This window comes from Drosophila busckii, chromosome 2L, assembly GCF_011750605.1.
Source record: "Drosophila busckii strain San Diego stock center, stock number 13000-0081.31 chromosome 2L, ASM1175060v1, whole genome shotgun sequence".
Classification (NCBI taxonomy): domain Eukaryota; kingdom Metazoa; phylum Arthropoda; class Insecta; order Diptera; family Drosophilidae; genus Drosophila; species Drosophila busckii.
In genome coordinates, this window is record NC_046604.1 from 14745436 (window position 1) to 14772826 (window position 27391).

General features: G+C 39.7%; 7 protein-coding genes across 14 annotated transcripts; 4 read left to right on the top strand and 3 right to left on the bottom strand.

Moving 5' to 3' along the window:
- Positions 1-201: 201 nt before the first annotated feature.
- LOC108597596 (glycerophosphocholine phosphodiesterase GPCPD1) lies at positions 202-2599 on the bottom strand. Its single transcript, XM_017984221.2, has one exon. It carries the CDS (start codon positions 2514-2516, stop codon positions 336-338), a length of 2181 nt encoding a protein of 726 aa, XP_017839710.1. The 5' UTR covers positions 2517-2599; the 3' UTR covers positions 202-335.
- A 6915-nt stretch (positions 2600-9514) lies between these two features.
- On the top strand, positions 9515-10697 carry LOC108603364 (GDP-mannose 4,6 dehydratase). Its single transcript, XM_033294936.1, is given in 4 exon segments — positions 9515-10000; positions 10002-10034; positions 10036-10060; positions 10117-10697. Coding segments are annotated over 4 exon segments (1125 nt in total).
- A 510-nt stretch (positions 10698-11207) lies between these two features.
- LOC108594353 (ATP-binding cassette sub-family G member 1) lies at positions 11208-18929 on the top strand. Of its 4 annotated transcripts, none has more exons than XM_017979508.1 (8): positions 11208-11316; positions 12372-13012; positions 16263-16380; positions 16449-16784; positions 16847-17085; positions 17147-17293; positions 17360-17878; positions 17938-18929. In XM_017979508.1, the coding sequence occupies exons 2-8, from the start codon at positions 12514-12516 to the stop codon at positions 18537-18539; spliced, it is 2460 nt and encodes an 819-aa protein (XP_017834997.1). In that variant the 5' UTR covers positions 11208-11316; positions 12372-12513; the 3' UTR covers positions 18540-18929. The 4 variants fall into 4 exon arrangements, with proteins under 4 accessions (XP_017834997.1, XP_017834998.1, XP_033150526.1 ...); XM_017979509.2 differs by lacking the exon at positions 11208-11316 and adding an exon at positions 11587-11677; XM_033294635.1 differs by lacking the exon at positions 11208-11316 and having other exon boundaries at positions 12143-13012.
- A 468-nt stretch (positions 18930-19397) lies between these two features.
- Positions 19398-22507, top strand: LOC108596465 (ATP-binding cassette sub-family G member 4). Of its 5 annotated transcripts, none has more exons than XM_017982234.2 (7): positions 19398-19824; positions 19968-20381; positions 20437-20626; positions 20683-21067; positions 21239-21352; positions 21506-21636; positions 21694-22507. In XM_017982234.2, the coding sequence occupies exons 2-7, from the start codon at positions 20170-20172 to the stop codon at positions 22462-22464; spliced, it is 1803 nt and encodes a 600-aa protein (XP_017837723.1). In that variant the 5' UTR covers positions 19398-19824; positions 19968-20169; the 3' UTR covers positions 22465-22507. The 5 variants fall into 5 exon arrangements, with proteins under 5 accessions (XP_017837723.1, XP_017837732.1, XP_017837741.1 ...); XM_017982243.2 differs by having other exon boundaries at positions 19978-20381; XM_017982252.2 differs by having other exon boundaries at positions 19398-19593; positions 19978-20381.
- Positions 22508-22570: 63 nt separating this feature from the next.
- LOC108600785 (cell division cycle protein 23 homolog) lies at positions 22571-24917 on the bottom strand. The gene is made up of 4 exons (XM_017988560.1): positions 24056-24917; positions 23817-23996; positions 23160-23761; positions 22571-23103 (listed from the first exon to the last, which is right to left on the bottom strand). The coding sequence occupies exons 1-4, from the start codon at positions 24840-24842 to the stop codon at positions 22615-22617; spliced, it is 2058 nt and encodes a 685-aa protein (XP_017844049.1). The 5' UTR covers positions 24843-24917; the 3' UTR covers positions 22571-22614.
- A 236-nt stretch (positions 24918-25153) lies between these two features.
- Positions 25154-25604, top strand: LOC108597362 (protein FAM32A). The gene has a single exon (XM_017983889.2). It carries the CDS (start codon positions 25228-25230, stop codon positions 25582-25584), a length of 357 nt encoding a protein of 118 aa, XP_017839378.1. The 5' UTR covers positions 25154-25227; the 3' UTR covers positions 25585-25604.
- On the bottom strand, positions 25605-27339 carry LOC108597357. The gene is made up of 2 exons (XM_017983876.2): positions 27111-27339; positions 25605-27046 (listed from the first exon to the last, which is right to left on the bottom strand). Exons 1-2 carry the CDS (start codon positions 27267-27269, stop codon positions 25727-25729), a joined length of 1479 nt encoding a protein of 492 aa, XP_017839365.1. The 5' UTR covers positions 27270-27339; the 3' UTR covers positions 25605-25726.
- Positions 27340-27391: the final 52 nt, after the last annotated feature.

Consider the following 27391-nt stretch of genomic DNA (forward strand, 5'->3'; position numbering starts at 1 on the left):
AGAAGTGAGGAAATAAAATATCAGTGGATCTGGGGGCAGTATAGGAGCAGCTATATACCAAATTTGATAGCTCTAGCTTTTATAGCTGCTGAGTTCTTGTTGCTCATACAGACGGACGAACAGACAGACATACAACTGAGCTGTATTCCTTTTGACTTTTGGTGTTACGTATATTTTTTAAAATATATCTTTATGTTAGCTTATCAAAATCATTGCTTTATTTACGTTTAGGAATAAAATGCTAAAATGTTAAACACAAATCGTTAGCGGTACGATTTTTAGAATTTTAAAAACACACACAGTAAAAATTTTGACATCACTGCACACATTTAAGACTAACCAATGGTCACACATTTCTGCTGTCGCTCCTCGGCTTCCAGCTTGCGAAAATATTTACGCGTCGCTGGCGAATCAATTAGACAAATGGTGCCTTCGAGCTCCTCGCCACGCTGATCCAGCTGATCGATGCGATCATAGCAAACACCCATGACGCCATAGCGCTTGAGCTTATCACGCACATGGCCATCAGTGTTGGCGCTGCCCCAGGTAACAGTTTGCAGCCGCAAATCATAGAGCACGCCCATGATAATGGGCTCCAGCAGTATAGAGCTGGTGTTGAGACAAAGCCCAAGGAATTCGAATATGTGACCAACATTGGCAGCATGCTCCAAGCTGTTGACGCGTGGATCCAGAAACTGCGACGAACGCTCCGGATTGCGCGTGAGCAGCAGCACAGGATAAATATTCTGTTTGAGGCGTATCATAATGCAAATGTCTGCATCGAAGCTGGAGAAGATAATGCGACGCCGGCCGGCATGCAAAAAGACAATCTCCAGCACAGTGTCGACATATAGATTGCGATCGAAGCGCGGCTTGAAGCTGTCCTCCTGCCAGCGATGATTGCTGTCCTGCTGCGGCCACTTGAGCTCAATATTGAAGCCGAGCTTTTCGTGCAGCAGCGACTTTTCCATGTCGAAGAGATCGAGCAGTAAGGGAAACGGCATTTGGGAGGCCAGAAAGTCATCGCAGTTGGGCGCGCAGCCTGCGCTGCTGGTAAAGCGTAGAGCATGCGCCAGTCTGAGATCCTCATAGTTGATCGCATCAATGGGCACAACAATGTGTGGGCCACGCCTATTGCCGCCCAAGGCGAGCAGCTTAAGGCGATTGAATTGCTCGTGAGGAAATACTAAAACATCATGTTGGGGCTGATACTTGGCCAGAGCAGCTGGCGTGCCGCCAGAGAACTTGAGCACATAGTCATGATAGACAACCACTTGGGCGTCCTTTGTAAGCTGCACATCGAACTCTATAAAGTCAGCAAAGTGCAGCGCAGCTTGCCTAAAGCTAAACAGCGTATTCTCCCGATGCAGATCCGTGCCGAGCATATAGCTCATGCCTGCACCACGATGCGCTATATCCAGTGCCAGATGAGAACTGCGCCAGTGGCGTTCATAGCTGTGATTCAAGCTGCATTTGTAGGCTGCAAATGGTTTGATAATCAAATACTTGAGGCACATTTCGATGAGCGGACGATGCGTGGAGGCGCAGGTAATGGCGACCTTGACGTAGCCCTCGCTGCGCTGCAGCTGCTCGGGCTGTATAAAGCCGTAGCCAAAGGGATAGGGCGGCTCATCAGCGGCAGCCTTTTGCGCATAAGTGTACAGATCCAGGCGATATAAAGTGCACTCCGGGCGACTTATGGAGCAGTGGAATAACTGCAGATCAGCTGGACCACAACGCACGCCGTACTGCGTTTGAAAATGCAGCTTGCTGCTGTAGCGCAGATTGGCAACCTCCGCATAAGCCAGCTGCATGCTCTGCACATTCAGCATGGACTGCTTCTTCAGTATGGGCGGATATGCTGTAAACCGCAGCGTCTCCACCAACTTCTCGGAACAATCCACGGGCTCCGATTGCCACATGGGCTGCAAATGCACGTAGAGCAAACGTGGGCGCTGCTGCTGCCACGCAAACGGCGCATTGAAGATCTTAAAGTGTATGTAGGTCTCGCTGGTGGCCCAGCCTCTGTCCACTTTGTACTCCGCATTCGGCGGCTGCTGATAGCCAAAGCGCTCGCATTTCATCAACATATTCTGACAGGTGCGTATTACACGCGGCTTCAGATGCACCTCCCAATAGCGTATAATGGTCTCCTGCATTAGAGGATCGTGTGCCACTACGCAGTAGCGATACTCCACATCCTGATGACGTGGTATGCTTATGGTAGCCTCAAACTTGCGGCATGCACAATGCCCCAGACACTCGCAAGTGCTGCGCTGCAGCAGCACCACACGACTGGGCTCCCAGTTGCCCAGCTCGTCGCAATTACCCGAGATGGCAACAAACTCATTGCCCTGCAGCGGCTTCTTGACGCGCACACAGAATGGCCAATCCGCATAGATGCGTTTCATACCAGGCTCCGTTTCCTCCTTCTCATCGGTCTGCTGGCTGAGATCCGCATCGCTTGGAGGCGGCACGCACTCCTCGCGCTCATTTGCAAAGAACCAACGCAGCATTTTGTTGAACTAACTGACAAAATTACTAATACGTAAAAAAAATCTATTAAAAATAAATATGCGCAAGCTCAAGCAAATTGTTGTTGTGCTTGCTTTGTTTATAGCAAATACACAGTAAAAAACAAGTATAAAATATTTCATTTGAGGTTTAAGTTTAATTAAAATAAATTTCTTCTATAATATAAAATTAGCAGCAAATATTCAATTTATTTTAAAACCATATACAAATTATATACAAAAATAAAATATACAAAATTGGAATTGAACTTAAGAATATGCAGCATTGAAAAAAGTCAAGTATTTCATACTTGGATTAAGAAAATCCGCTATCGTTGCTAATAGAATTCATTTTATTTATTGCAATTTTCTTTTCAGTGTATTTACTCTGATTATCAAAACTAACAATGCAATTTATTCATAATCAAATTCATAGTTCGTTTGACACAATTTATGCATTTCAACGCGATCAGCGCCGTCAAGTTTTTGTCTAAACAATAAGAGAAATATTTTAATTTTTATAGACACAGAGACGCAGAACAAAAGCCAAACGGCGCATCGTAAAATCTAATCAATGAATCTATAATGATCAACAATAAAACAGCCAAAGTGTGGAAAACATTAAACGCTTTAAAAAATAAAATAACAAAAAATGTGACTTTTGTAGCAATTTGCTCAGCGCTCAAATGTTGGCGCTTAAAAACAAAAAAAAAAGGCATAATAATTTATTATTTAATATGGTTTTGTTGCTTAGTGTGAAGCAGCATATCGAATAACTCAAAGCTGCAATGCGACTGCTCAAGTGGCAGGCATTGTTGCATGCCCCAGCAACTTGCCACACAAATGAGCTGTTAAAATAAAAAAGACGGCATGTGTCCTGAGGCTATCAAACGAAAAATTTAAATGCTACGCGCCGCTTTGTTGTTCTTGTTGTTGTTGCTCTGTCTTGGAATTTCAACTCCCACTAACCGGGCCTAACTGCCATGAACTCGTCAACTATCCCGCTGAGGCAGATACTTCAACATCAGGATGCAACACACACTTTAAGTGCTGAAATTTTTATAAGCACTACAAGCATCAGAAATTTAAAGCATTTTTTAAATAACGGCATTATGCAGGCGAAAACTTATTGAAGTGAAACTTAAATACGCTTTCCAAAAGGTTGGGTAAACATGAATAAAATAAATTTAAATATATATTTAAAAAAATAAGGTTTTATTAGGGTTTTTAATTAATAAACCCTTTACTACTATTATTAGTACTACTTATACTATTATGACTATAATATTTCTACTACTAATACTATTACTATTAATACTAATAATTCTACTACTAATATTACTGCCACTAATACTAATACTTCTACTATTAATACTTCACTACTAATACTTCTACTACTAATACTTCTACTACTAATACTTCTACTACTAATACTACTACTACTATTACTAATACTACTACTACTAGTACTAATACTAATACTACCCCTACTAATGCTAATTCTACTACTAATGTTACTAATGCTACTACTACTATTAATACTACTACTATTATTATTAATAATTTATTCATCACTTCTTATTTTATCTTATCTTTTATGCTTTTGAATTATTTCTTCTACGCTCACTAAATATTTTTAGATTCTTAAGCTATAATAAATTTAAAAAATATTTTTAAAATTATAGAGCATAAATTTAGTGCATACATTAAACAAAGTTAAGTCACCACATGCCTAGCGCCGAAATATAAAAATTTTGCTGCTCAATCGATAAAAAACATGTCTTCAAATCAATCTAAAAACTTAATGAATACAAAGCTCACACTCACACACATACACTAGCTGGCAATTAGCAGTAGCATATGCCCCATGTAACTCATGCAACAAGCTCAGGTAGTTTTACGCTAATTGCCGCCGCCAATTCTCTCACTCGCTTTGGAGCTGCCTGCAGCTTTTTGTGTGTAAAGTTAACTGAAGGGGGAGTGAGGCGGCGGGGGGTCGCTTTGAATGATGATTGCTACGTGCTTTTGGCACATTGGCGTTAGCTGATCAATATGCGTACGTAATCGGAGTAATCAGGCATGCAGCTGATTAAATTTCAAACTGACATGGAAATGGGGCAAGTGAGCATGTGTGTGTGTTTGTTTATAACGGTGTTATGTCGTTAATGTGCAATTGCCATGTTGGCAACAAGATGCTAGTGTACGTAGATAAACTTACAGTGCACACTGTTAAATTGTTAACCATGAGCTAAGCTTGTATATAAAATTTATCATTTTAAATTTAAATTGTAAAATATTCCTGCGTTAGCCCCACATACAGTTCAAACTCATTTAAACAATAATTATCTGTTTCAGCATTTTTTTGTGTGCCAACATTTAAATTCTGACACATGCTGTACAAAAAGTATGCGCCCTAATTTTGACATAAATGCCACTAATTGAGGCAGTTACGCCCCACTGACAAAAAAAAACGAGAAGAATTCCAGCAAAGCAAACCACAAGGCATGCAATGCTGCTTAACTGTTCAATAAATGTAACTGTTATTGCATTTAAAAAACAACACAAAAAATATACCTGCATTTGGTAACATTTGGCCAAAAAGGTAAACGCCTTGTAAAAAAAAACGTTAAACGCTCTTTAAGCAAAAGGTGAGAAAAGTATTAACCGCACAAAATGTTTGGCCAAAAACCACAAATTACAAACACATGCTCAAGAGCTCGAAATTCTAATTTTCCCTGGACTCTGCCAACAGTCCCAGGAGCTGTCAGCTCAGTTGCCAACTTTAACAGGTGTGCGCTGTGGGAGGCGCGTAAAAAATATAAAATTGTTCAGCGCAAAACAAAATGTCAAACAAATGCGGATAACAAACTGTCAAAGTTTTGCGCTTATTACCAACAGCAGTTAACAGCGCATGCTATAAAAAAAAGCTGTAACTACATGACATGACTATCCCCATGCGTAACCACTGAGCACTGGACAGTTGTCGTCTGTTTTGCTTGCCCTGCGGCACAATGAACAGTTTTTTATGCTCGCCAGCAATTAAGAAATGATTACAGCATAAGCTCAAATCAAAACACACAATGCCAGTTAAAACATTTGCAAGCATATTACGAGCATAATAAACTTTCAACAGATATGGTGTGATTACAGTTGCCTGCAGCTAAAAACAGCAAAATTCTACTCAACAAGAAGTTGAAACGAAATGCAATTGTCATTTATGAAATGATAAATGAAAATTATATGAAAGCAACCCTCAGCAAATTCAACACCCACCCACACACACACACACACAAAATGGCGACAAAAGCTAAGACACACACCCACACATAGAGCGAGATAGCGCTAGAGCTGTGTGGAGGCTGCAGAAAAATGAGTCCCATGTCTTTCATTAAAACTTTCGGCAAATTATCGGGTAACATATGCTTGAGGCTTGATTGTCAAGCAACTCACACACACATACACACACTTATATATTACATATATACTGCTCTCACGCTCTCTCTCTATCTCTCACTCGTTTGTCTGTAACACTTTTAGCGCTTGAGTATTGCAAGGGGAATTTCTATTTAGCCCCAACATGAAACTTATATAAATATTAAAGTGACTCTTGCAAACGCTAGCCCCAGCATACGTTTTTCTCTGATTTCCTTTGGGTATACGAGCAACAACAATGCCTTTGCCTTTAACTACGTTTCCCCTTTGCAACTTTTACTACTATTTGCAGCATCCCAAAAAAAAAAAAAGAAAGTAAGCTGTGGGGTGGCTTGCGCCCAAAGAGCACAAGAGAGAGCGCAAAAAATCAAATAAATACGCGCAGGCGTTGTAATTTTTATATTTTTAGAAAATTGTTTACTAAACGTGCAGTGCAAAACTTTAAAAAATTATACAATTTTTACTAAAACTACAGCACAGAAAATATATATATAATATATTAAATTAAGCAATCATCTAACATTTTTCAAGTGTTGCAGCTTCAAACATTTCACTAGGCAAGCTTACTCAAATTACTGAATCAACGCTTGGTGTGTGGCAAGGTCCTGTTTGGTCATTAGTAGTGCTATGTTAATTTGGTGCGCCTAATAAACTGCTACTTTTATGCTGGCGCACCTGACAAGCCCCAAAAAAGTGGTCGAAACACACCCCCGTACTGTAGCAAAACCCAGTTACCTGTAACAAGCCGAGGCTAAAATTTGCCACTTCAACAGCTCCTTTGTGGGAACAGCATCACGTACGCTTGGCGTAGTGAAAGCTTGGAAATTTTTCCGTTGAAAAAGGATATATGGGCGCAGAGTTGGCGTTTGCTGCATGCAACGTGCTTGGACTAACAAATCGAAACTGTGCGTCTGCATTTGTGTTTCTGCTATATACAAAAAAAATAATAATTTGTATAAAAGTTATAAATTCTGTTACATAAAAACAAATATAGCAAATTATTAGCATGCTTTTCTATATAGACGTAGCATATTTTGTTTTTTTCTCTCGTATCAATCAAAAAAGTTTTATTTACCATCGCTGTTGTAACTGTCCAAACTGTCAAAAAATTGTATTGTTTTTTCCATTTGCTTGATTTATTCATCAGTTGGCTTAACTGTTTGCTTAGTTTTGCTTGACATGAGCACACACATGTCCATCAATGTTTGCTAAAAGTCAAAGTTAAAGAATGCACGTTAAAGAATGACAAGTCACGGGTGTGACAACAAAGTTGCTTACGTACAACTCCACCTCTGGCCAATGTTAAGGAGCCACGCTTGTAGAGAGAGAGAGAGAGAGAGAGAGATGGTGGTGGGGGCTTTTCCACTATTGCGCATCCCGCAATAGACTTGGCACCCCCTTCACTGCTTATTGGCCATTTCTTTTGTAAAGTTCGTCCTTGTGCTGGGACTCCTCGATTGCCTAAGTACACACTTAATAATATAAATAATTAGCAGTTCAATTAAACAATATTACAATATACTAAATCAAACAATATTTACAAATTCTTTGCCAATCCTGTTGCATGCCATATATAGACGCTCAGCTAGTTCCGATCTGTTGGTATATGTGGGCGACTATCTTCATACGTAGATTTTACTGTTATTTCCATCAAACTAAAAACAAATAAGATTTTTTAATGAAAAATAAAAAGTTTTGTGCGCTTGCTTCTCAAGGATGCGTTTTTTCGATATCTAATGCTTAATGATCAATCGATATGTGGCAAACAGTATTTGCAAGCATCGATAAGCTTCGTGCCACAGGTGTGAATTTTTCTGTGAATCTTAAACTGATCACAAAGTTGACAATGTTATGCTTGCTTCCGTTTTAAGTTCAGTTAACTTGAGGACTGGAGGCAAATGATCATCAGCGTAGCACATCCGCAGCATAATGTAAGCCGATATAAAGCAAGGTATGCCAAAAGTATTGATTGCACATAATTATAGGATTTCGTTCTTTCCCCAAAGCTGCAACAAAAACAAAAAGTGAAGCAGGTAAGTAAGAAACAAGCTGTACAGTTTGATCTTACTGATGAAGGCATTCATTGATTAAAAAAAGGGAAAACTATTTTTTTGACTTACTTTGCAGTCTTTAAATTTAATGTGCAAGCACATTAAAGTCGGTGGTTGTGGCTTTCAATTTAATACGATTAAAAATCGTATTTAGCTTCTGTGCACTTAAGTGTTTGCAAATTTGTTGTAAATTGTTTTATTAATAGCTTAATTTTATCATATTGTTATACTTCTGAAAACTTGCGCAAATTTCACTTTACACAGCATGTGGCGACCTCTATTAGCAGGCAGCTTCAACACACGTGTGACGCCACCTACAGGCAGCAGTCTTGTACATTTAAAATCTAAGAGCTGTTGACTCGCTGTTACGTTAACATTATTTGAGCTGCTGTTAACCTTTTTGAATTTTAGCGGGCAGACTGTGCACTGCTATTATTAAGAACAACGGGTTGACGGTTTCTTTAGATCTCTTTTTATCTTGTGCAGGCGTGCAACATATTTTTGTACGCAGCGAATCTTAGAAATTTAGCTATTTCATTGGCAGAAGAGGAATAATAAATATGAAGGCCAACGGTTACTCCTTTGCGCGCGATAATTTCATAGAGGTGTTGCCAAAAATAGCCGAGTTATTTGTACCGAAAATACCGCCGGTCTGAAGATAAATATCTGCAAGGTATTTATTCAAATAATTTGAACAAAAACCATGAGGTAATTAATGAACAATATTTCAATATTGAAAAGGCTTTAAATAAGATGTTCTGCGTTGAGTCGGTCGAAACTGTCAACCTTCATTATGTTAATAATGATAGGTTGGAATAGATGGGCAGCGGCTTGTATAGAGGTTTCATTCAAGTGTGTATGTATCACACACACCCTATACATTTAAATAATAAGCCTGCGGTAATCAAATATTTTCATGATTTGCTCAAATGCTTACAACAAATTTATACTTGCAATGCTGATTAAGAAATATTTGTATCCCGTACCTGTATCCCGTACCTACCGATGCAGGTAACAGTCCTATCCAAATATGCACCCGCTGCACATTTACGACTTCACACCATCTGCTCGCAGCATTAGTTTATGTTAGGTTATTCATCAACTACCTAAACCAATATAATATGAGATAAGTCTTGATCCACAAGCTGGACAAATTGTAACTGGACCTAAACAAACATTAAAATTCTGTATATAAGCCCAGTATATTCCACAATAAAATCAGTACTAAACGAAAACTCGTAGTATTCACTTCTCCGTGATCAATTTGTTTCAAGAACCGGTGGGATTCTAAACTAAACAAAACTAAACTAAACAGCTAAACAACATCTACAACTACCATAACCATTTTGCTTTAATATTTGGTGAAAAGAAGTATGTATGAATATTCTCAAGCAGAATTTTATAGTAATTACTTTTATTTTTAGTATATCAGAGATAAAAACATATTGTTTGACACCCATGAACCGCTAAGACGCTACTAAAAAATTGTGGAAATAAGTATTTCTAGAGTTAACTAACATGTCTGCCTACGATAACAACATGGAGTTAAATGGAAAAACCGGCGATGGTGACGCTGCCGGGGATGCTTGTAGCAAAGTAGCACTGATAACAGGCATAACCGGGCAGGATGGTTCATATTTGGCTGAATTTTTGCTGAAAAAGGACTACGAAGTGCATGGAATTATAAGGCGTGCCAGCACCTTTAATACGACACGCATTGAGCATTTGTATGCAGATCCCAAAACGCACAAGGGCGGACGCATGAAACTACACTATGGTGACATGACAGATAGCAGTAGTCTGGTGAAGATCATCAACATGGTTAAGCCTACGGAGATTTACAATTTGGCTGCACAATCGCATGTAAAAGTGTCTTTCGATTTGAGTGAATACACTGCTGAGGTCGATGCCGTAGGCACTCTTCGTATATTGGACGCAGTACGCACTTGTGGCATGGAAAGATCTGTTAAGTTTTATCAGGCCTCCACGTCGGAGTTGTATGGTAAAGGTGGTGGAAACGCCACAGAATGAACAGACGCCCATTTTATCCACGATCACCTTATGGTAAGTATTTATGTGTATATATAATAAGTATAATTAAAGACTTATTGCATTTACAGCTTGTGCCAAGATGTATGGCTTTTGGATAGTCATCAACTATAGGGAAGCATACGACATGTTTGCCTGCAATGGCATACTCTTCAATCACGAGAGTCCACGCCGTGGCGAAAGCTTTGTGACACGCAAAATTACACGCTCTGTTGCAAAGATTCTGCTAAATCAAATGGAATATTTTGAGCTGGGCAATTTGGACTCGAAGCGTGATTGGGGCCATGCCAAAGACTATGTGGAGGCCATGTGGATGATGCTGCAGCGCGATGAGCCGGCTGATTATGTGATTGCGACTGGTGAGACGCACAGTGTGCGTGAATTTGTGGAAGCTGCTTTCAAGCACATCGGGCGCGAGATTGTGTGGATTGGCAAAGGTATTGAAGAGGTGGGCATCGAACGCAACACCGATATTGTGCGGGTGCGTATTAATCCACAGTATTTCCGGCCAACAGAGGTGGATCTGCTGCAGGGCGATGCATCTAAGGCCAAGCGCGAGTTAAACTGGACACCAAAAATTAGTTTTCTTGAGCTCGTTAGCGACATGATGAATGCTGATATTCAGCTGATGAAAAATAATCCAATTGCCTAAAGCCAAATGGGCTTCAATATAAGCACAAATTCATTTACACTTAACACTATATATAATTAGATTTAAGCGTGGAAAGTGTTTAATTTAATATTAATTGCAGATTTAGATTGAATTCTCATTGTTTTTTTAATAGTTTTATTGTAAAAAATATATTATTTTATAATCCTACATTAATACTAAAAGTGTAGGGGGTACGGTGACTTTAGTGGCACACTGTATGAATAGCATGTATGATAACTTGGCTGAAAAATGAAAAATGTGTAAAAAAATATCAAAAGGATTTTCTTATATGAAGTGTATAATAAATTTTATTTAAAAAAGAAGCAGTTCTTGTCAATAATATTGCGATAATATCGATGGTATAACGTTAACATTATGTGAGCACATTTCGATAGTGAGCAACAATCGAAGCTGCACTGTTAACGCAATATTGCTGTGGATGATACCTGCTGACTTCTTCATTGTTTTCATTGAAAACATTTGAACGACAACACTGCTGTTGTTGTTGTACTTGTGCGATGGTTAACGGTCGCGCTGATCAAATCGTCGCGTAGCGCAACAAGTGGTTTTCAAAATTATTAGTAAATAACCGAATGTTAAGTGGAGCATTAAAATACAAGTAATAATGCCATAATAATTAAAATTATTAAAATGTAATTTGTGTATGTGCGGGGTTCGTTGAATATCGCTGCCTTTGTCTATAACAGTGTGTGTGTGAGCGCGCGTGTATATAGCTGTGTGTGTGTGTGTGTGCGTTAGTGTCATATCAGTTGCTGTTACAACAACAAAAACAACAATAGAACAAGGCTAATCAGTAACTTTTGACCAATCAATCGAGCAACAATATCTGCGGTTTACATTAACATTTTTAACAAATGTGATAAGCCAACGTTCAATTTCAGACGTGCAAAATTTAAACAAAAATTGAACGCGCAGAAGAAAAACAAATTTAATAATAGGCCTAGGCAACAGGCAAAGTGGTAGGCATAGGACAGGCTAAAGTAGAAGAACTGGTATTTATCAGCTGACGGCTGAGAGTGAGAACGAAAGTGCGTGCAAAGCGTATCTAAATTAAAAATTAAAGTGAAACATAACAAACAATGAGCGACAATTAGTTACAGTCAAGATAAACAAGACAAAGGCAGTGGCGAAGAAGACGCGCAAAATGTTTGTAATATAAATAAATATATGCAGCAATAAACAAGTGCATTTGTATTTGTTTACAAAGCGAGCCTTTAGGTCAGTCGAGTCGAGTGTGTGCGCGATTGTAAAGAGAGTGATGAAGAGAGAGAGAGAGCAAAAACTTGATCTCTGCTGTAAGCTGTTAATAGGTCGACTGCGGTTTACTCTTTACACAAAGAAGCAAAACACGTGCACACATACAAACAAGCAAATATACATACTCTTGATATAATTTTTGATTCTTCGCGCTCTCTTGTGTCTTGTGTTCTATTTTCTGCCTACTTGCTTTTGGGGCAAATTCTGATTAACGACCCTGCCCTTCGCTCTTCGCGTTGGCGGCGCTTGCTTTCGCTCTTTTAGCTAAAAATGCTAATGAACTCTCAACAAAGACAAAAAGACAGACAGACGTCGACGGCGCGTTGATCTTGGTGGTTGCCTCAAAAATTCACAAATTTATATTAGCAACAACAATTAAAAATTTTCGTCTTTCAGTTGGATTACATTAACAAATGCACGCGCCCAGTTATAAACAAATACATACAAGCAGAGACAATTATACATGTGTGTGTTAAGCAGTAATTTAAGTTGTAATATACGTTTTAAACGCGACTGTTAATTCAATTAACAAAAAAAAATGTCCAGTTGGAGTTTGGCAAGCGCTGTGTCGCCCACTGTAAGTGGTGACGTCATTAGGCTTAACTCACTCAAAGCCGCATCAGATACAAATATTGCTAACCCAACAACAACAATAACAACAACAACAGCAGAGCCAGCAACAGCAACAACAAAAACAGTGCGTCCCACCACACCAGTGCCGGCTAAAAAATTTATAACAAAACGTCCACCTCACTTGACACTGCGCACAAGCAGCAAAGCCCATGAAGCGCCCCTCGCTGAGACAGAGAACGTTGTGCTCTCCAGCAGCTCCATCTATGGCACGCCCTTGAGTTCGCCCGAGAGCAGCGCCAGCGCCCATAGCAACCAAACAAGCCAAAACAGCGCCAGCGCCGCCACTGGCAGCGCCTCCACCTCCTCCTCTGTGTTTCCACACGAGCACTACAAGGCGATCAAAAAGATTGATATTCAATTTGAAAATGTGCGCTATAGCAGTAAATTTGGTTTCATTAAGCGAGGTAATTATAAAATATATATTTTAATTAAGTTAAATTAAGTACTAGTGTGTCTATTTACGCGCCCTACACTGTTATAAAGCTTAATTATGTATTCATTATTATTGTGGCTTTGTTGTTGTTGTGGGCGTTCATGCTCTTCAGGTTAAGCGTCAGTCACGCCTTGATGCGTATTATGTTGAAACATTTATCTATATGTACAACTGTACATATATAACTTATAAAAAGCATGTATTTGTTTAACAAAAAGAGCGCTATAGTCATTTGTTTCTAAGCAACTGGCGCGCGCTGTACTCGCACGTACGGAATAAATTTTGCTTTATTTATTTACATATATCTATCGACAGGTTCTCCTATAATTTTTTTTATTTGTTGTGTATTGATTGTTAAATATACAAGCTAAAGTTAACAACAATGCCCTTTACATGTGTCTGCATCAAATAGCAAACTTATATAGTTATTTAACTAACAACAACAATAAGGCCTAAAATATAATTTTTGCGCTGTTCATTGCCTAATCTATTTGTATTAGTCTAGTCTACAATATTTTTATTTATTAACAACTGCCGGCAAATGTTACTAACTGCCAAGCTCTTCATCAGTTCTTATTTAATAAAATCATTAGCAACCGTTGTGGCTGCCTTGATATACGAAAGTTTTATGGCTTATCTGCACTACAAATAATATAAATAAATATAACAAATAATTGATAATAATTAGCCAATGAATGAACGCAGTTATTGACAAATTGCTGATTGACTAAAAGAACAAGACTTGCATATTACTCTGTGACCAAGTACAAAGCTCAATTTCCAAAGGTCGACACATTTTATTTATTTTTTATCACTAATTCAATAAATGTAAGGCAACAGCATATAAATTCATTCATTTATTTACACGTGTGTGTGTGTGTGCAAAAAGTTACATGACAAGTCGTCAATATATATCCCATAATGTTTGCCTTTTGCCCTTTGCTGATTTACAAATACAAATACAATACGATAATAATAATAATAGTAATGGGTTTGGCTGCACTTAGCTACGGTCATATTTCTAAATTACATAATAGATAAGGCTTTAGCTTTTGGTTTTATGTGTTTGACAATGTTTACATATATGATATGATATAGCACAGATATCGAACGAAAGCTGAACTAGAATTACATGCACTGCAAGAAAATGTAACCAAAACAAAAGAATTCTAACGAAAAATTAAAGGCTGAATTTCCAATTCAATTTTATTTAAATTCATTTATTTTAAATAATTTTTTGAATATTAAATTTAGCAAAATTATTAGCACTTATTTATTTATATTTTAAAGTGCTATTTTCTGCATTTTAAATTTAGAAAAAATATTTGAAATATCTGTTATAATATTTACAAATTATTGTTTGTTTTATTATCACACACGCTTGTTTATATTTTAAGTAATGCATGCCACAAATTGAAAACATTAACGCAACACACGCAGGACCAACCCCTTGCTATATATAAAAACAAAACTGACTCATGCAGATCTGGCTTTAGTTAATAATAAAACACGCATATAGAAGCCTAATGGCTCCTTGCTCATGACTCAACTCACACACCTGAGAATTCATATCCCTAGACATAGCAAACAAAAGAGCTTAGAGTTGTATAAAAAAAATGTTTTATTATCTATTCAAGGTTTGTCTGTTAGTGCAGTTAGATATGTTTGTTTGCTTGATAAACTGATAACGACAGTCAATTAATGTATGTACCGATATTGATATTGTTGCTCCCTAGGGCACAACAATTAAATAATTGTAATGTGTTAAATTAACAAAAATTTTGTGCTAATGGTAGCGCCTAGAGATAAGAAGCCAACACATTTGGGCTAATGTTTGTGCATAAATTGTTCTTGCATTTGTTATAGCAACAACTATTTTATAGCAACATTTTAATTAATATCACTTAAGTTTCATTAAAATTTGTAGTATGCATGTTTAACGTTGCTTTGTTTCGATTTGCGCCTTTTATTGTTATTATTATTGTGTTGTTCTTGACTTATCATCAACTTTAACGCTTGACTAAGTTTTCCTGCTTCATTTCTCATTCTTGCTTTGATGATTGTTCACAGTGATCTTCCTAGTTGCGCTTTAGCTACAATTGCTTTGGACTTTAGTACGAACTATACATATATAGTAAATATCTAAGTTGACTCACAAGCGTGCATTTCTTTAATTGTTCAACTGCGTGTTAAAACGCTTAAGTACTTTAAATCTTTTATGATCAGCGCGCATTGTTGTCTGCGTGTCGGTTTATAAATATTTTGTGTATAAAAAGTGCGTGTCGTAACTAATTGAAATTACAGCAAACAAGTGGCTTTAAATTTGTTACTATTTTATTGCTGGATTACTGCTTTTATCAAAACTAAAGAGACGCATGTGTTTAACTTCCTTTTTACACTTCTAACTTATATTGAATGGGCTTTGCTAATCTATTTTATATGGAATTAAGTGCATATACTACTAGTTAGATAATGGGCAGGCTAGACACAACTGAACAATACTATAGACATACCTTTTGCCAATTGCCAAGCGCAAGGCCATGTCAAGTCAAGAAGCTATAAATGCCATATCTCAAATACTTAACTCGAGACATCTGGCCATAGGCAGTTACGCATCTATGCAGCTGTTGCCAAAGCGCTTGTAAATCAATTCGATAAGATTTCAAATAAAATCCCAATGATAAGCAGCGTCGCTCGCACTGTAAAATGCCTCAAAAGTAATTAGCCAAAGCATAATCTAGGCATTGCTGGCTTAGATTAGCCTTAGAGAGCTCTAACTACAACATTGTATGGCTCACATGCCTTTTAACAAAGGCAATCTCTATGACCATTGGGCACAAGCAGCAGCAGCAATAGCTTGATGACATTATCATTTGCAAATAAAACGATTAGCGAACATTGAACGCTGCTTAAATGGGAAATCGCTAACGCAGCTTATCAGTTAATACTAAAGTAGAACGGGCAAGTGTGTAGCGTTTAGACAAAACAACAAACTTTGAAATGTTTCATTGAAAATTGTGCTGAGCTAAGCAAATTAGAAAATTGCATTAGAACTTTTGCTATAATCAATCATATATATAAATAGCATATAATTATCAATTGCATCAGTTAGAGATCGTTTGCTAATGCTCAAAGTGAAATATAATATGCATTCAATATATATATAATTATATATTTAAAGACCTCTCAAAATTAAAAGCATTTTGGTTTATTTCTTTTAGAAAACAAAGATATACTGCTCGGTCTAACAGGACAGTTTCGATCTGGAGAGCTGAGCGCTGTTGTTGGACCCTCGGGTGCGGGCAAGAGTTCGCTGCTTAACATCATCGCAGGATATACGTAATGTAACCCCAAGATTTAGTCGCGCTTACATTAATATCTAATCCAATTTATGCTTTTGCTTGCAGCTCCTTTGGCTACACCGGCGACTTTCGCATCAATGGCAAGCCACGCGACCTTAAGGCCTACAAGCCAAATGTGGCATTCATTAAGCAGGACACAACACTGCAGCCATTCCTAAGTGTCAAGGAGGCAATGCACTTTGCAGCCAATTTGAAAATAGGCGAGCATATGACGCCGGAGGAGAAGAAGGAGCGTGTGCTAAGCATTCTAGTGGCCATAGGCATGTTTGAGAATCGCAACACGCGCACGGGTCAGCTAAGCGGCGGACAAAGAAAGCGGCTAGCAATAGCGCTGGAGCTGGTTAGCAATCCGCCAGTGCTGGTGCTGGATGAGCCAACGACGTATGTTTAATTGCTAATTAATAATAATTGTTAACTAATGGTAATGTAACTTACTTTGACAGTGGCTTGGACAGTTCAATGTGCAATCAACTGATAAGTCTGCTAAAGAAACTTGCCATGGAGGGACGCAATGTGGTGTGCACTATACATCAGCCCAGCGCTTTGACTTTATCCATGTTTGATCATTTGTATGCCATAGGCGAGGGCAGCTGCATCTATGCGGGGGGCACGCAGAATTTGGTGCCTTTCTTAGGTGCTTTAAATTTGCACTGTCCAGAGTCGTATAATCCATTGGATTATTGTAAGTTTATAGCAAAGAACTAACTAACTGTAATTGACTATATATTGAAATTGTCTTGCAGTAATGGAAATTGCTACGCATGATTATGATACCGAAGATGAAAGTCAAGTGGAAAAGTTAATAAAACTTATGGACAATGGACGCAATGATGACTATCGTCAGAGCAGAACAGCGCGCGTGGCACAGCTGGCAGCGCTTAAAAAAGTTGGTAAGCTAGCGCACAATTTTTTATAAACAAAGCGCACTAGCTAAAATTTTAATCTTCAATTTGCAGAACAAATGATGGCCAGTGGGCTAATGACGCCTGTAACTGCACCCATAATGTCTACTTCAAAGCAGTCCACCTTTAATTTCAAGCCACTAACAACAATCAATGAGCTCTCCTCGCGCATTTGGGATAGCCAGGCTGCTGGGCTGGGCAGTCAGGAGACTGCAGATCAGAAAATCTCGGGCGGCAGCTGTTGCAAGCCAAAGAAAAAGAAACCCAAGCCGAGCATGTCCATGCCCACACTGGATTTGGATCCAGCGCATTTATGCAAACGTGAGAATATCTATGCCACTTCGTTTTGGCGACAGCTTAACATTCTGCTGCTGCGCACATTTCTGCTCATTTGGCGTGACAGCTCCTTGACCACCATGCGCTTTGTTATACACCTGGGCATTGGACTGCTGATTGGGTTTCTCTACTACGGCATTGGCAATGATGCGGGCAATTCTATGAATATATTTCGCTATGCCTTCTATACGATTATGTTTATCATGTATTGCGCTTTTTCGGGCATTTTGGTCAAGTGTAAGTCGCATAACATACACAAAAGTATTTAAGCTAATCAATACCCATTTGCATTGCAGTTCCTTTGGAGTTTCCCATTGTCTCCAGAGAGCACTTTAATCGCTGGTATTCGCTGCGTGCTTACTATGTAGCCATTACTTTGGCCGATCTGCCCATACAAGTGATTTGCAGTCTGCTGTTTATTGTGCCCACATATTTGTTAACTCAACAGCCGCTGGAACCTTGGCGCTTTGGTTTATTCTTTCTGATTGTGTTCATGACGGCGCTGGTGGCTCAAAGCATTGGACTAGCAGTGGGTGCAGCATTGAGCTTGGATCTGGGCGCTATACTGGGACCATTCTTCATTTGTCCGTTTCTCGCCTTCAGCGGTTTCTTTCTACAAGAAAAAGATGCGCCTGTTTACTTAAGATGGTTCTTCGACGTTTCATTTTTAAAGTACAGCCTGGATGGCGCCATGCTGGCGCTGTTTGGCTACGAACGTGAGAAACTGGAGTGCAATGACTTCTATTGTCATCTATCGCGTCCCAAGCATATACTCAAGACACTGGACATGGCGAATGCCAACTATCAGCTATCAATATTCTTTATGCTGGGACTGTTGGTCATGCTGCGCATCTTGGCCTTCTATATTATGTCCTTCCGACTGAGATTATTCAGATGAGATTCAAGCGCAGCTGAGATGCTCAGCCACATTCCATTCACATTCGTTGTTAGCGTTTGACTTGGTTTTGTTTTTTATTTATGATTTCTTATAGCATTTAATACGAGAGAGAGTGAAGTAAACTATGTGCCAAAGAATTGAACAGCGTTTAGCATAAGAAAATCGTGATATAGTCCTTCCCCCCAAAACAAACAAACAAACAAAAAGAAAAGCAACACAAGCAACATGCAACACCGATTTTGTATATACAACACTTGTATATATTAAACTTTTTTTTCTTAGCATTGTATTAAAGAGACATCAGCTAATGCTTTAGTTGTAGCACATTATTATATATATACAACTATTTTATGAATAGCTCAATGTGTTTGAGATGTGATTAATTTTAAACAGATATTAATAAATATTTTGTATTGACGTTTTAAAAACTATTGTTAACAGAATGAAATAACGAAAGTAAAAAATGAATTATTGGAAATTTAACACTGCTAAGTTTATTTAATGTAACGCTTTATAAATATTTGTAGCTCCATTATAGGCATCGAAAGAGTCTACAAAGTATCGCAAGCTCTCTGTAAATAATTTCCCTAACAAGCTTAAGCTTTTACTCTGAGCTTTGAAAGTATAAACAAATTGCCGGCGATGCGATCAGTAGCAACAATGAAAGTAAATTGATCTCAGTTGCGTTTTGAATTTACAGCGGAAAGCGTCGCGGGTGAGAAAAGTCAATTACGCGTAAATAAATGTGTACGCGAGTTGAATTAATACAGCTGATAATGCAACAAATAATACACATACATATTGTTAATATGCGTCTATTATAAATAATTGCATGTAATATGCAAAATAACAAGTTTGTTGCAAATTCGTTGGAAAATTGCATTACAGCTGTGAAAAATGTTGATTAACTTTTAAACAACAGCTGTGCATTAAATTATACATTAAATGAGCTCAGTGCTTTCTTTGTTATTGTGCTTAAATGTTCAAGTGTCAATTATAAGTATCAATTGTCTAACGCACGCAATTTAATTAGAGTACGAGCATAACAATAGCAGTAAGAATTGTTTAACATAAGCTTAGGCGTAGTTGACTTATCAGTATCAGCTGCAATTTGTTTTATGACAATGTAAAATGCGCAGCAGATAACCAATCTTAAATATTTGCACTAACTTAATTGTTGTAATTATCTTTGTGTGTAAACAAAATGCATTTAAACATCGACTGACCTCAGACAAGGCAAAACTAGTCAATCGACTATAATCAATGCTTAAAAGCTGTGAGAAAAGTAAATATTCAAACTATACATCACGTATACTTAATATATGCGTATACTTTATAAGCTTATTAAAAATGAAATTACATTGGCTGCAAGCAATTGCAACGTTGCTCTATTGAGTGTTTACTGTAGCACAATTAATACAAGATTAGCTTCTTACAGTCTACATAGATTACGATTTATGCCGAAGCGAAGCGAATAACAAATATGATAATAATCACTTGCACTTGAAGATTTGCAAACGCCGTCAAAATAAAATAAAAGCAGTCGGCTAAGAACTGCAGCGTTAAAAGCATACACGAGTCTTGTGTTTAGTTTCCAGTTAATATAATTAAATTAAATACAGCAGTAGCAATGACTGATAACGCAACACAAAGAGAAAAGAATGGTCTCGAGTTGCGTTTCAGCGAGCTCTGTTACCAACTGAAGAGCGGCACTAACTCAAAGGCCAGCAATCTGATATTAAAGGATACATGTGGCGAGCTACGAGCGGGCTGTCTTACAGCCATAATGGGTCCTTCCGGTGCCGGCAAGTCGAGCCTTTTAAATGTCCTAGCTGGCTTCAAGTGAGTGCATAAATCTTTGCAATAAACTTTAATCAATTTTGGTTTTTGTTTACAGATTAAAAGGCGTTAGTGGTCACATACTGCTGAATGGCCAACCACGCGAGCTGCAAGCCTTTCGCAAGATGAGCAGCTATATAGCACAAAACCATGTCATGCTCTCGCTGCTGACAGTGGAGGAAACACTGCGTGTTTCAGCAACTCTAAAGCTGCCCAGCGATACAAGCAGCGAGGCTAAACAGAAAATTGTGCGTCATATTCAAAATAATTTAATGTACAATCATTTAATTGCTAACTATTGCAGCTGGAGGACATTTTGGATGTTTTAAGCCTGCACAGCTGTCGTCAGACCTTGGTGCGCGACATTTCCGGCGGCGAGCATAAGCGTTTGTCCATTGGCATAGAGCTTATAACAAATCCACCCATTATGTTCTTTGATGAGCCCACCAGTGGCCTGGATAGCGTTGCCAGTTATCAGGTCATGTGCTACTTGCAGAAATTGGCACACGATGGACGCATTGTGGTTTGTGTAGTGCATCAGCCCAGCTCGCGACTGATGCAGCTCTTTGATGATATTTTGGTGCTGGCACATGGTGAAGTGCTCTACTCCGGCACACAGCAGGAAATGTTGCCAAGTTTCCATGCAGCAGGCTTTAGTTGTCCGCAGTATTATAATCCAGGCGATTTTGGTAAGTACATGCCACTGATTTAATTTAAACTAAATTCATTACTTAAATTCTATTTCAAATTGCATTGCATTGATTTCTAATTTTAATTGTATGCAGTTTTAACTTTAATTTAAATTTAAGATCTTTAATTTAATAATAATTAAGATCTTTAACTTAATTTTTATTCAATAGTCCTAGAAGTGGGCAGCGAGTCCAGCAATCAGCGCTGCGAGTCGCTCATCGAGCAAAATAAACTAAAGTTTATGCAAACCAAAAGCACTTTCAAACTAATTGTGGATGAGCAGAGTAAGTGCGTCATTGGTTTTGGTTATATATGTGGCTTTTGTTGATGTTTGTCTCTCTGTTTTTTGTCTCTCATTTGTCTGCTTGCGCGCTAACCCCTTGCTATGCTTCTTGCTCTCTTGCTCTATCTGTGCCTGCGCCTAAATTTCATTCCAGCAGCGCTCATACACATGGACTCCAGTAGTAGCGCTGATACGGAGCTGCTGCGTCCCAAGGAGCAAGTGGGCTTTGGCTGCCAGCTGCGTGTGCTTATGCAGCGTCATCTGGTGACCATGGCCAGAGACTTCGTAAGTAGCTACCGCCCAGCACTCGCACTTGATCTTATACTCAACTCTTATACGCAGATTGCCGTGCAGGCGCGAGTCTTCATGCATGTGCTGATTGCTTTGCTGCTGGGTTTGGTCTATTGGCAGATTGGCAATGATGCCAACAAGATTGTCAGCAATACCAGCTGTCTCTTTTTCATTATACTCTTTATCTTCTCCGGCAATGCGATGCCATCGATTTTGCTTTGCATGCAGGACATGCCCGTATTTCTACGTGAATATTATAACGGCTGGTATTCGCTTAGGGCTTACTATATATCCAAACTGTTGGCGGATATGCCTTTGCAGTTCATCTGTCCCACTTTATTCATAGGCATTGGCTACTTTATGACCGGACAGCCGCCGCAGTTGGAGCGCTTTGTTATGTGCTGGAGCATTTGCATATTGACCGGCATCATTGGACATTTCATAGGCGTTATCAGTGGCTCGCTGTTTAAAATGCAGCTGGCCATATTCCTGGTGCCCGCCATATCGATACCATTTCTACTTTTCTCCGGCTTCTTTATACGACTCAACGAGCTGTCTTGGTTCCTGCGTCCCATATGCGATATATCCTTCTTTCGCTATATATTCGAGGGTCTGATACGTTGTATATATGGCTATAATCGTGGCGATATGGCTTGTTATGCTGACTTTTGTTATTATAAGTCTTCCGAAAAGTTTGTAAAGGATTTTGGCATGACGGGTGATAATTTCAGCGACGATTTGTTTGCCTTGCTTATATTTTTATTGTTGCTTTTAATTGCTTTTTATTTAACATTGCATTCCTGCATTAAACGCGCTCTCTAACTCCAGTTAATAGTGACTAATTTTAGCTAAATATTGTAAATTTAAATAAAATCTACAACTATAATAAATTAGAGTTTATAATTTTTTAATGAATTCATTCATTTTTGTTACGCTGATAAGCTTCAATCACAATACTTGAACAAACTTTTACTAATCAATAGATACGCTAGATATATCCATGGAACTGCCATCATTGTTCGCAGTTGCTGTTGACTCTGCAGCTGCCTCTGCCGCTGCAGGTGTAGCAACTGCAACAGCTCCAGCAGCAGCAGCAGCAGCAGCAGCAGCTGGCGCAGCTGTCTCTTCATCAGCTGTATTGGGCGTAGTGGTGGTGGTCGTCGTCGTGGTGCTGCTGCTGGTGCTGCAACTGCTTGTGGCGGTTGTTTCCTCCACATTTGCCGCCAGCGTTGTGGTAGAAGCTGTGCTGCTGGCCACAGGCGCGGAGTTACCCTTGGCTGCATCGCTAATGCTGCTAAAGGGCACACGCACGCGCACATCCAGCTGATCACATTCCATATCATCCTCGCTGCTGGTGTCTGCATTGGCCACTGTAGTAGCGTTAGTTTTCGATTTCTTTTGCCACTCTGCATTGCGTTTCCAGTCAATGGTTTTGAGCAAAGCCTTTGCTTCCGTGCGGCGCTTTAAAAATCAATACAAAGTTCAAAGCTAGTCTTACAAAAATTGTGTGTACATACCTCATCGGAGTCCAAACACTTGTAGGCATAATACGCTGACTGCTCATAGTCGCCTTTCTTTTCATAGTAATTCGCCAGCGTCATAAATCCTTGATATAAGCTCTGTTTATCCGTTGCTGCACGCTCATCTGCGCAATACATAAGATAGCAATGCACCGCCGTCTCCTGATCGCCCAGCTTCTCGTGCAGATTGGCCAGCTTGTACATGGCTATGCCTTCAATGTCACCCACATCGCAGGCTTTGAAATAGCACTTGACAGCGTTTTCACACTTGTCCAGCTTCTCGTAGGTTTCGCCCAGCGCCACCAACATGCGCGAGTCATACGGCCGCAGCTGATGTGCAATTTTAAAATAATATAAACTATAATAATGCATTTTGATAATCTCGTAGGCCTGTCCCAGACCATACCAGGCGCGATAGTCGCGCTTATTAACTTCCACTGCTTTGCGATAACTTTGTATGGCAGCATTTGTATTCTTGAGCTCCATAAACTCATGACCCATCAAGGTCCAAGCGGCCAGGTACTTGGGATTCAGCTTGAGTGCACGCTGAAAGTAGCTAATGGCCACTTGATGATCACAGCGTATGCTGTAATAGTTTCCTGTAATAAACATTGCATAAACTTAAAGCATTTCAAATTGTATCTAAATACGCACCTATAACACAACAAGTTTCTGGTCTATATTTATTAATGCTGACCGCTTTGTGCGCCAGCTGGGCCATCTCTGTTTTCATTTCCTTGACAAACAGCAAATTGGAGTAGGTGTCCACATTGTCTAGCCTACAAGGATCGTTTTCCAGCAGCGCCTGAAACAGCTCTATTGCCTTATCCACATCTAAGAACAAGTGAGCATATATTTTAACATATCTCTTTACATTTGGTCCCAGCACTCACCTCTTTTATTGTGATAGACCAGCGCCATTTGCGCAGTCAGATATATACTCTTGCTAAAGCCCGCCGTTTGCAAATCCTCATAAATCTTTAAGCCATCATCATTTAAATACAGCTCTAGGTAAGTATGCGCCATGAAAAAGTGTCGCATCCAGTGCGTTCCCAGCTGCAAGCTCAGCAGCTTCTTCTTCTCCATAATCAGCGGTGACAACTCAAGATACGCGCTCCATAGCATGGGCACCAAGCGTATGGCATTCACTAGCATCTGTTCTGCAGCCTGATTGAGATTCAACGCTTTGAGTACAACGCCGTATAAATAAATGCCATAGCCATCAAGCCGACTGCGTCCGTAGGCAGCACGCAGTGTTGCCAATAAGTCCGCCAAATCTCGCATTTGATTTGGCTCATTGAGATTCGCTTGATCTGTTGTAGAGTCAAGACGTCGCTTCTCCTTGGCCATATACGTAGAGTAGAGATGCAAAAAACGCGGCACGCTGGATTCACAATTCCTTACCGCATGCGCTGCTCTGTCGTATTCCCGCACATCATAATAGCTCTTGGCCAGAAAGTAATCACTGTACTCCGACGGCGCTATGCCCTCCAGTTGACACTCGCTGAAGGAATGATCATCATCTGGCGGTGCATTGTCTATCTCTACATCGCTTAGGCCATGATGCAGCTCCGCCAACCATTTGGTGCTATGTAAGAGTCCACGTTTGGAACACTCAATAATGCCGCGACGCAACTCACGCTTTACATCCGGCAGCTGCACGCTAATGAACTCCTGCATAGTGCGCCTAGTAAACAATAAACAATAAACGCGCAATAAACAAAGTTGAAATATGCAATATTTTGCCGGCTGTGATAAACTATCAGTGGTAAATGCATTTTCAAACTTATCGATGAATCGATTGAATGTCTAGTTGTTGGCAATGCGTTCATTCTACTTTTTTATTTATGTAATATAGCTATGTATGCACAAAACAATCACATTTAATTTGATTTTCTTTTCTTGTCTTATCTTAAGTATTTTAAAAACAATTTTTCCGATATAAGGATCGATAGTTCAAGTAAGCAATCGCAACACATTGTACTGCAGTTGTGCATCCCTCGTTAATGAAAACAAAGCAAGTTTGTTTATTTTTATATATTGTTAAAAAAAAAAGAAAAGAGTGATGTCGGATGCGTATGCAAGTGTGGCTAAAGGCAAACTAAAGCTTAAGGTAGACAGCGAGCTAAAGAAAAAGAAGAAGAAGAAAAACAAGAACAAAGACAAGGATCACGAGAAAGAAGCGCTGCAAAAGTCCTATGCAGAGCAACAACTAAACGAAACTCCTCAACCAAGTGGCAGCTATGAACGCAAATTGACCAAAGCGGAGTTGGCAACCAAGAAACAGCAGGAGAAGATGCGTAACAAGCGTATAATGGATAAAGCGCAGACAACACATAAGCAGCGTGTGGAAAAGTTTAACGAGCATCTGGACACATTAACCGAACACTTTGATATACCCAAGGTGTCCTGGACGAAATAAAAAGACCAACAACAAATTGATTATGTATTAAGTTTTATTTTCAACTATATATAGCGTGAGATAAGTAAGGCCCAACGGCAGAGCTAAGCTAAAATACTAAACAGAACAAAAATCATATACAAAAACTTAAAAAATGTGTCTTTCAGTGCGGTGACATGAGCTCTAGCATGGCATACTTCCAGGTCCAGGCCCGCACCAACTGCTCATAGCGCTGAGGCTCATGCTCGTACATATAACCCAAAACAGGTTCCATGCAAACCTCAGTGTAGGCATCGGTGAGCAAACTCTGCACAGAGAGCAGTACTTTAGCCACGTTTAGTGCCAGCGACCAATTCTGTTGCTGGAATATATCAATGCCTACATCACCATGACGCGACACATTCGGGTGTAGAATTTTGGTCAGAAAGCGGACTGTAGGCGGAGCCATGGGATAACGCTCCGGAAAGTAGATAAACAGAAAGAATTTGCCACCTTCATAGGGACTACCCGGTGGACCCAGTATGGTAGCTTGCCAGTAATTATTCTGCCGATCCAAGGGTATGGCTGAGATACCCTCCGCCTCGTAGCTGTGCAGCAGATGTGCCTCACCACGCAGCACATTATTGCGCATAACATTCACTTGCTCCAACGCTGGCGGTGATTGACTGCCCAGCTCGATGAGACAAATGCGACAAAAGCAGCTGCACATCAAGGCGCCATAAAGTTTATAATAATCTGGTTGATCCGCCAAACTCTCATACAACGGCCAGCGTTGTTTAATGTATGCTTTCCACATGCTTTGTGCTGTATTCTTGGCTATAATGTCCTGCCACTGCTTGCACACTTCGCTGGCCATCCACAGAGAAATGTCATCCAGATAGGCAAATATTTTGAGCATAACCTCTACAGGTATGAGCTGTGTTATCTGCTTTTCAGCCTGATCCGCATCGTTCCCATTATATTCATGTGCACGTGCGCGTCCTTCATCTAGCTCCTGCATATAATGTGGAAGTGCCAAGGGCGCTGCTGGCCGTGGGCGCTTGATAGGCAATAAAAATGGATTCAAGGCTCGCTCACGTTCATAATCCCGTTCAGGTGTATCACGACGTGCTGGCAGTTCTGGCACCGGCTCTGCTGGTGGTACTGGCTGCTGCTGATCCTGCTCCAACTCTGGTTCATTGTTCACTGGCGGCGGCGGCTGCTGCTGCTGTTGTTGTTGCTGCAGTTGCTGTTGTGGCGCCGCAGGCGCTGCATCTTCCAAATCCTCAAAGCCCATAATATCCGCATCGTTTTCAGTTTCATCATCCTCTTGCTTGTCCTTAAACGGCGGCTCATCATTGCCCGAGTCCTCGTCATCCGACAGCTCCGTCAACAGCTCCTCCGCCCTTTGTGCATTATAGAGAAAGGCGTGGCAGGCACCACAAAGCGGCTCACCAAAATTGGGGCCATAGTAGCCATTGCATACCCAGCATGTCTGGCTGTTCTGCAGTGCATACAAATGGTTCAATTAACTTTAGATAAAACACTTTTTGTAGCTGTATACAAACCGAAAAACTAAATGTTGGCTCTATTAGCAGCTGCCGCTCTTTGTCTTCCTCTTCTTCTGCCAATTCGACTGTGTCGCTCATTTCGTTGTCGCTGTCATCCAGTTGATCCAGCAAATCGGCATCATCATTTTGCTGCTGCTGCACGCAGCTGCTAGACATTTTAATTACTCTAAATTACGAATTTTTTAAGTTTTACAAATAAAAACAAAACAGTGGCACTTGATTTGTGTTCTATGGTATATTTTAGACCATTTCCCTAAATGTGGTGGTATGTCGACTAG

Bases quoted from the DNA above. Each gene is read 5' to 3' on its own strand.
- LOC108596465 (XM_017982226.2), top strand. From the start codon at position 20,170: ATGACTGATAACGCAACACAAAGAGAAAAGAATGGTCTCGAGTTGCGT. The intron at 20,382-20,436 runs GTGAGTGCATAA...TTTTGTTTACAG, and splicing joins AATGTCCTAGCTGGCTTCAA to ATTAAAAGGCGTTAGTGGTC. The intron at 20,627-20,682 runs GTGCGTCATATT...TAACTATTGCAG, and splicing joins GCGAGGCTAAACAGAAAATT to CTGGAGGACATTTTGGATGT.
- LOC108597596 (XM_017984221.2), bottom strand. From the start codon at position 2,516: ATGCTGCGTTGGTTCTTTGCAAATGAGCGCGAGGAGTGCGTGCCGCCT.
- LOC108600785 (XM_017988560.1), bottom strand. From the start codon at position 24,842: ATGCAGGAGTTCATTAGCGTGCAGCTGCCGGATGTAAAGCGTGAGTTG. The intron at 23,997-24,055 runs GTGAGTGCTGGG...ACTTGTTCTTAG, and splicing joins GGTCTATCACAATAAAAGAG to ATGTGGATAAGGCAATAGAG. The intron at 23,104-23,159 runs GTATGTACACAC...TGATTTTTAAAG, and splicing joins AGTGTTTGGACTCCGATGAG to CGCCGCACGGAAGCAAAGGC.
- LOC108594353 (XM_017979508.1), top strand. From the start codon at position 12,514: ATGTCCAGTTGGAGTTTGGCAAGCGCTGTGTCGCCCACTGTAAGTGGT. The intron at 17,086-17,146 runs GTAAGTTTATAG...ATTGTCTTGCAG, and splicing joins GTATAATCCATTGGATTATT to TAATGGAAATTGCTACGCAT. The intron at 17,879-17,937 runs GTAAGTCGCATA...TTTGCATTGCAG, and splicing joins TTCGGGCATTTTGGTCAAGT to TTCCTTTGGAGTTTCCCATT.
- LOC108597362 (XM_017983889.2), top strand. From the start codon at position 25,228: ATGTCGGATGCGTATGCAAGTGTGGCTAAAGGCAAACTAAAGCTTAAG.
- LOC108597357 (XM_017983876.2), bottom strand. From the start codon at position 27,269: ATGTCTAGCAGCTGCGTGCAGCAGCAGCAAAATGATGATGCCGATTTG. The intron at 27,047-27,110 runs GTTTGTATACAG...TATGCACTGCAG, and splicing joins AGCCAACATTTAGTTTTTCG to AACAGCCAGACATGCTGGGT.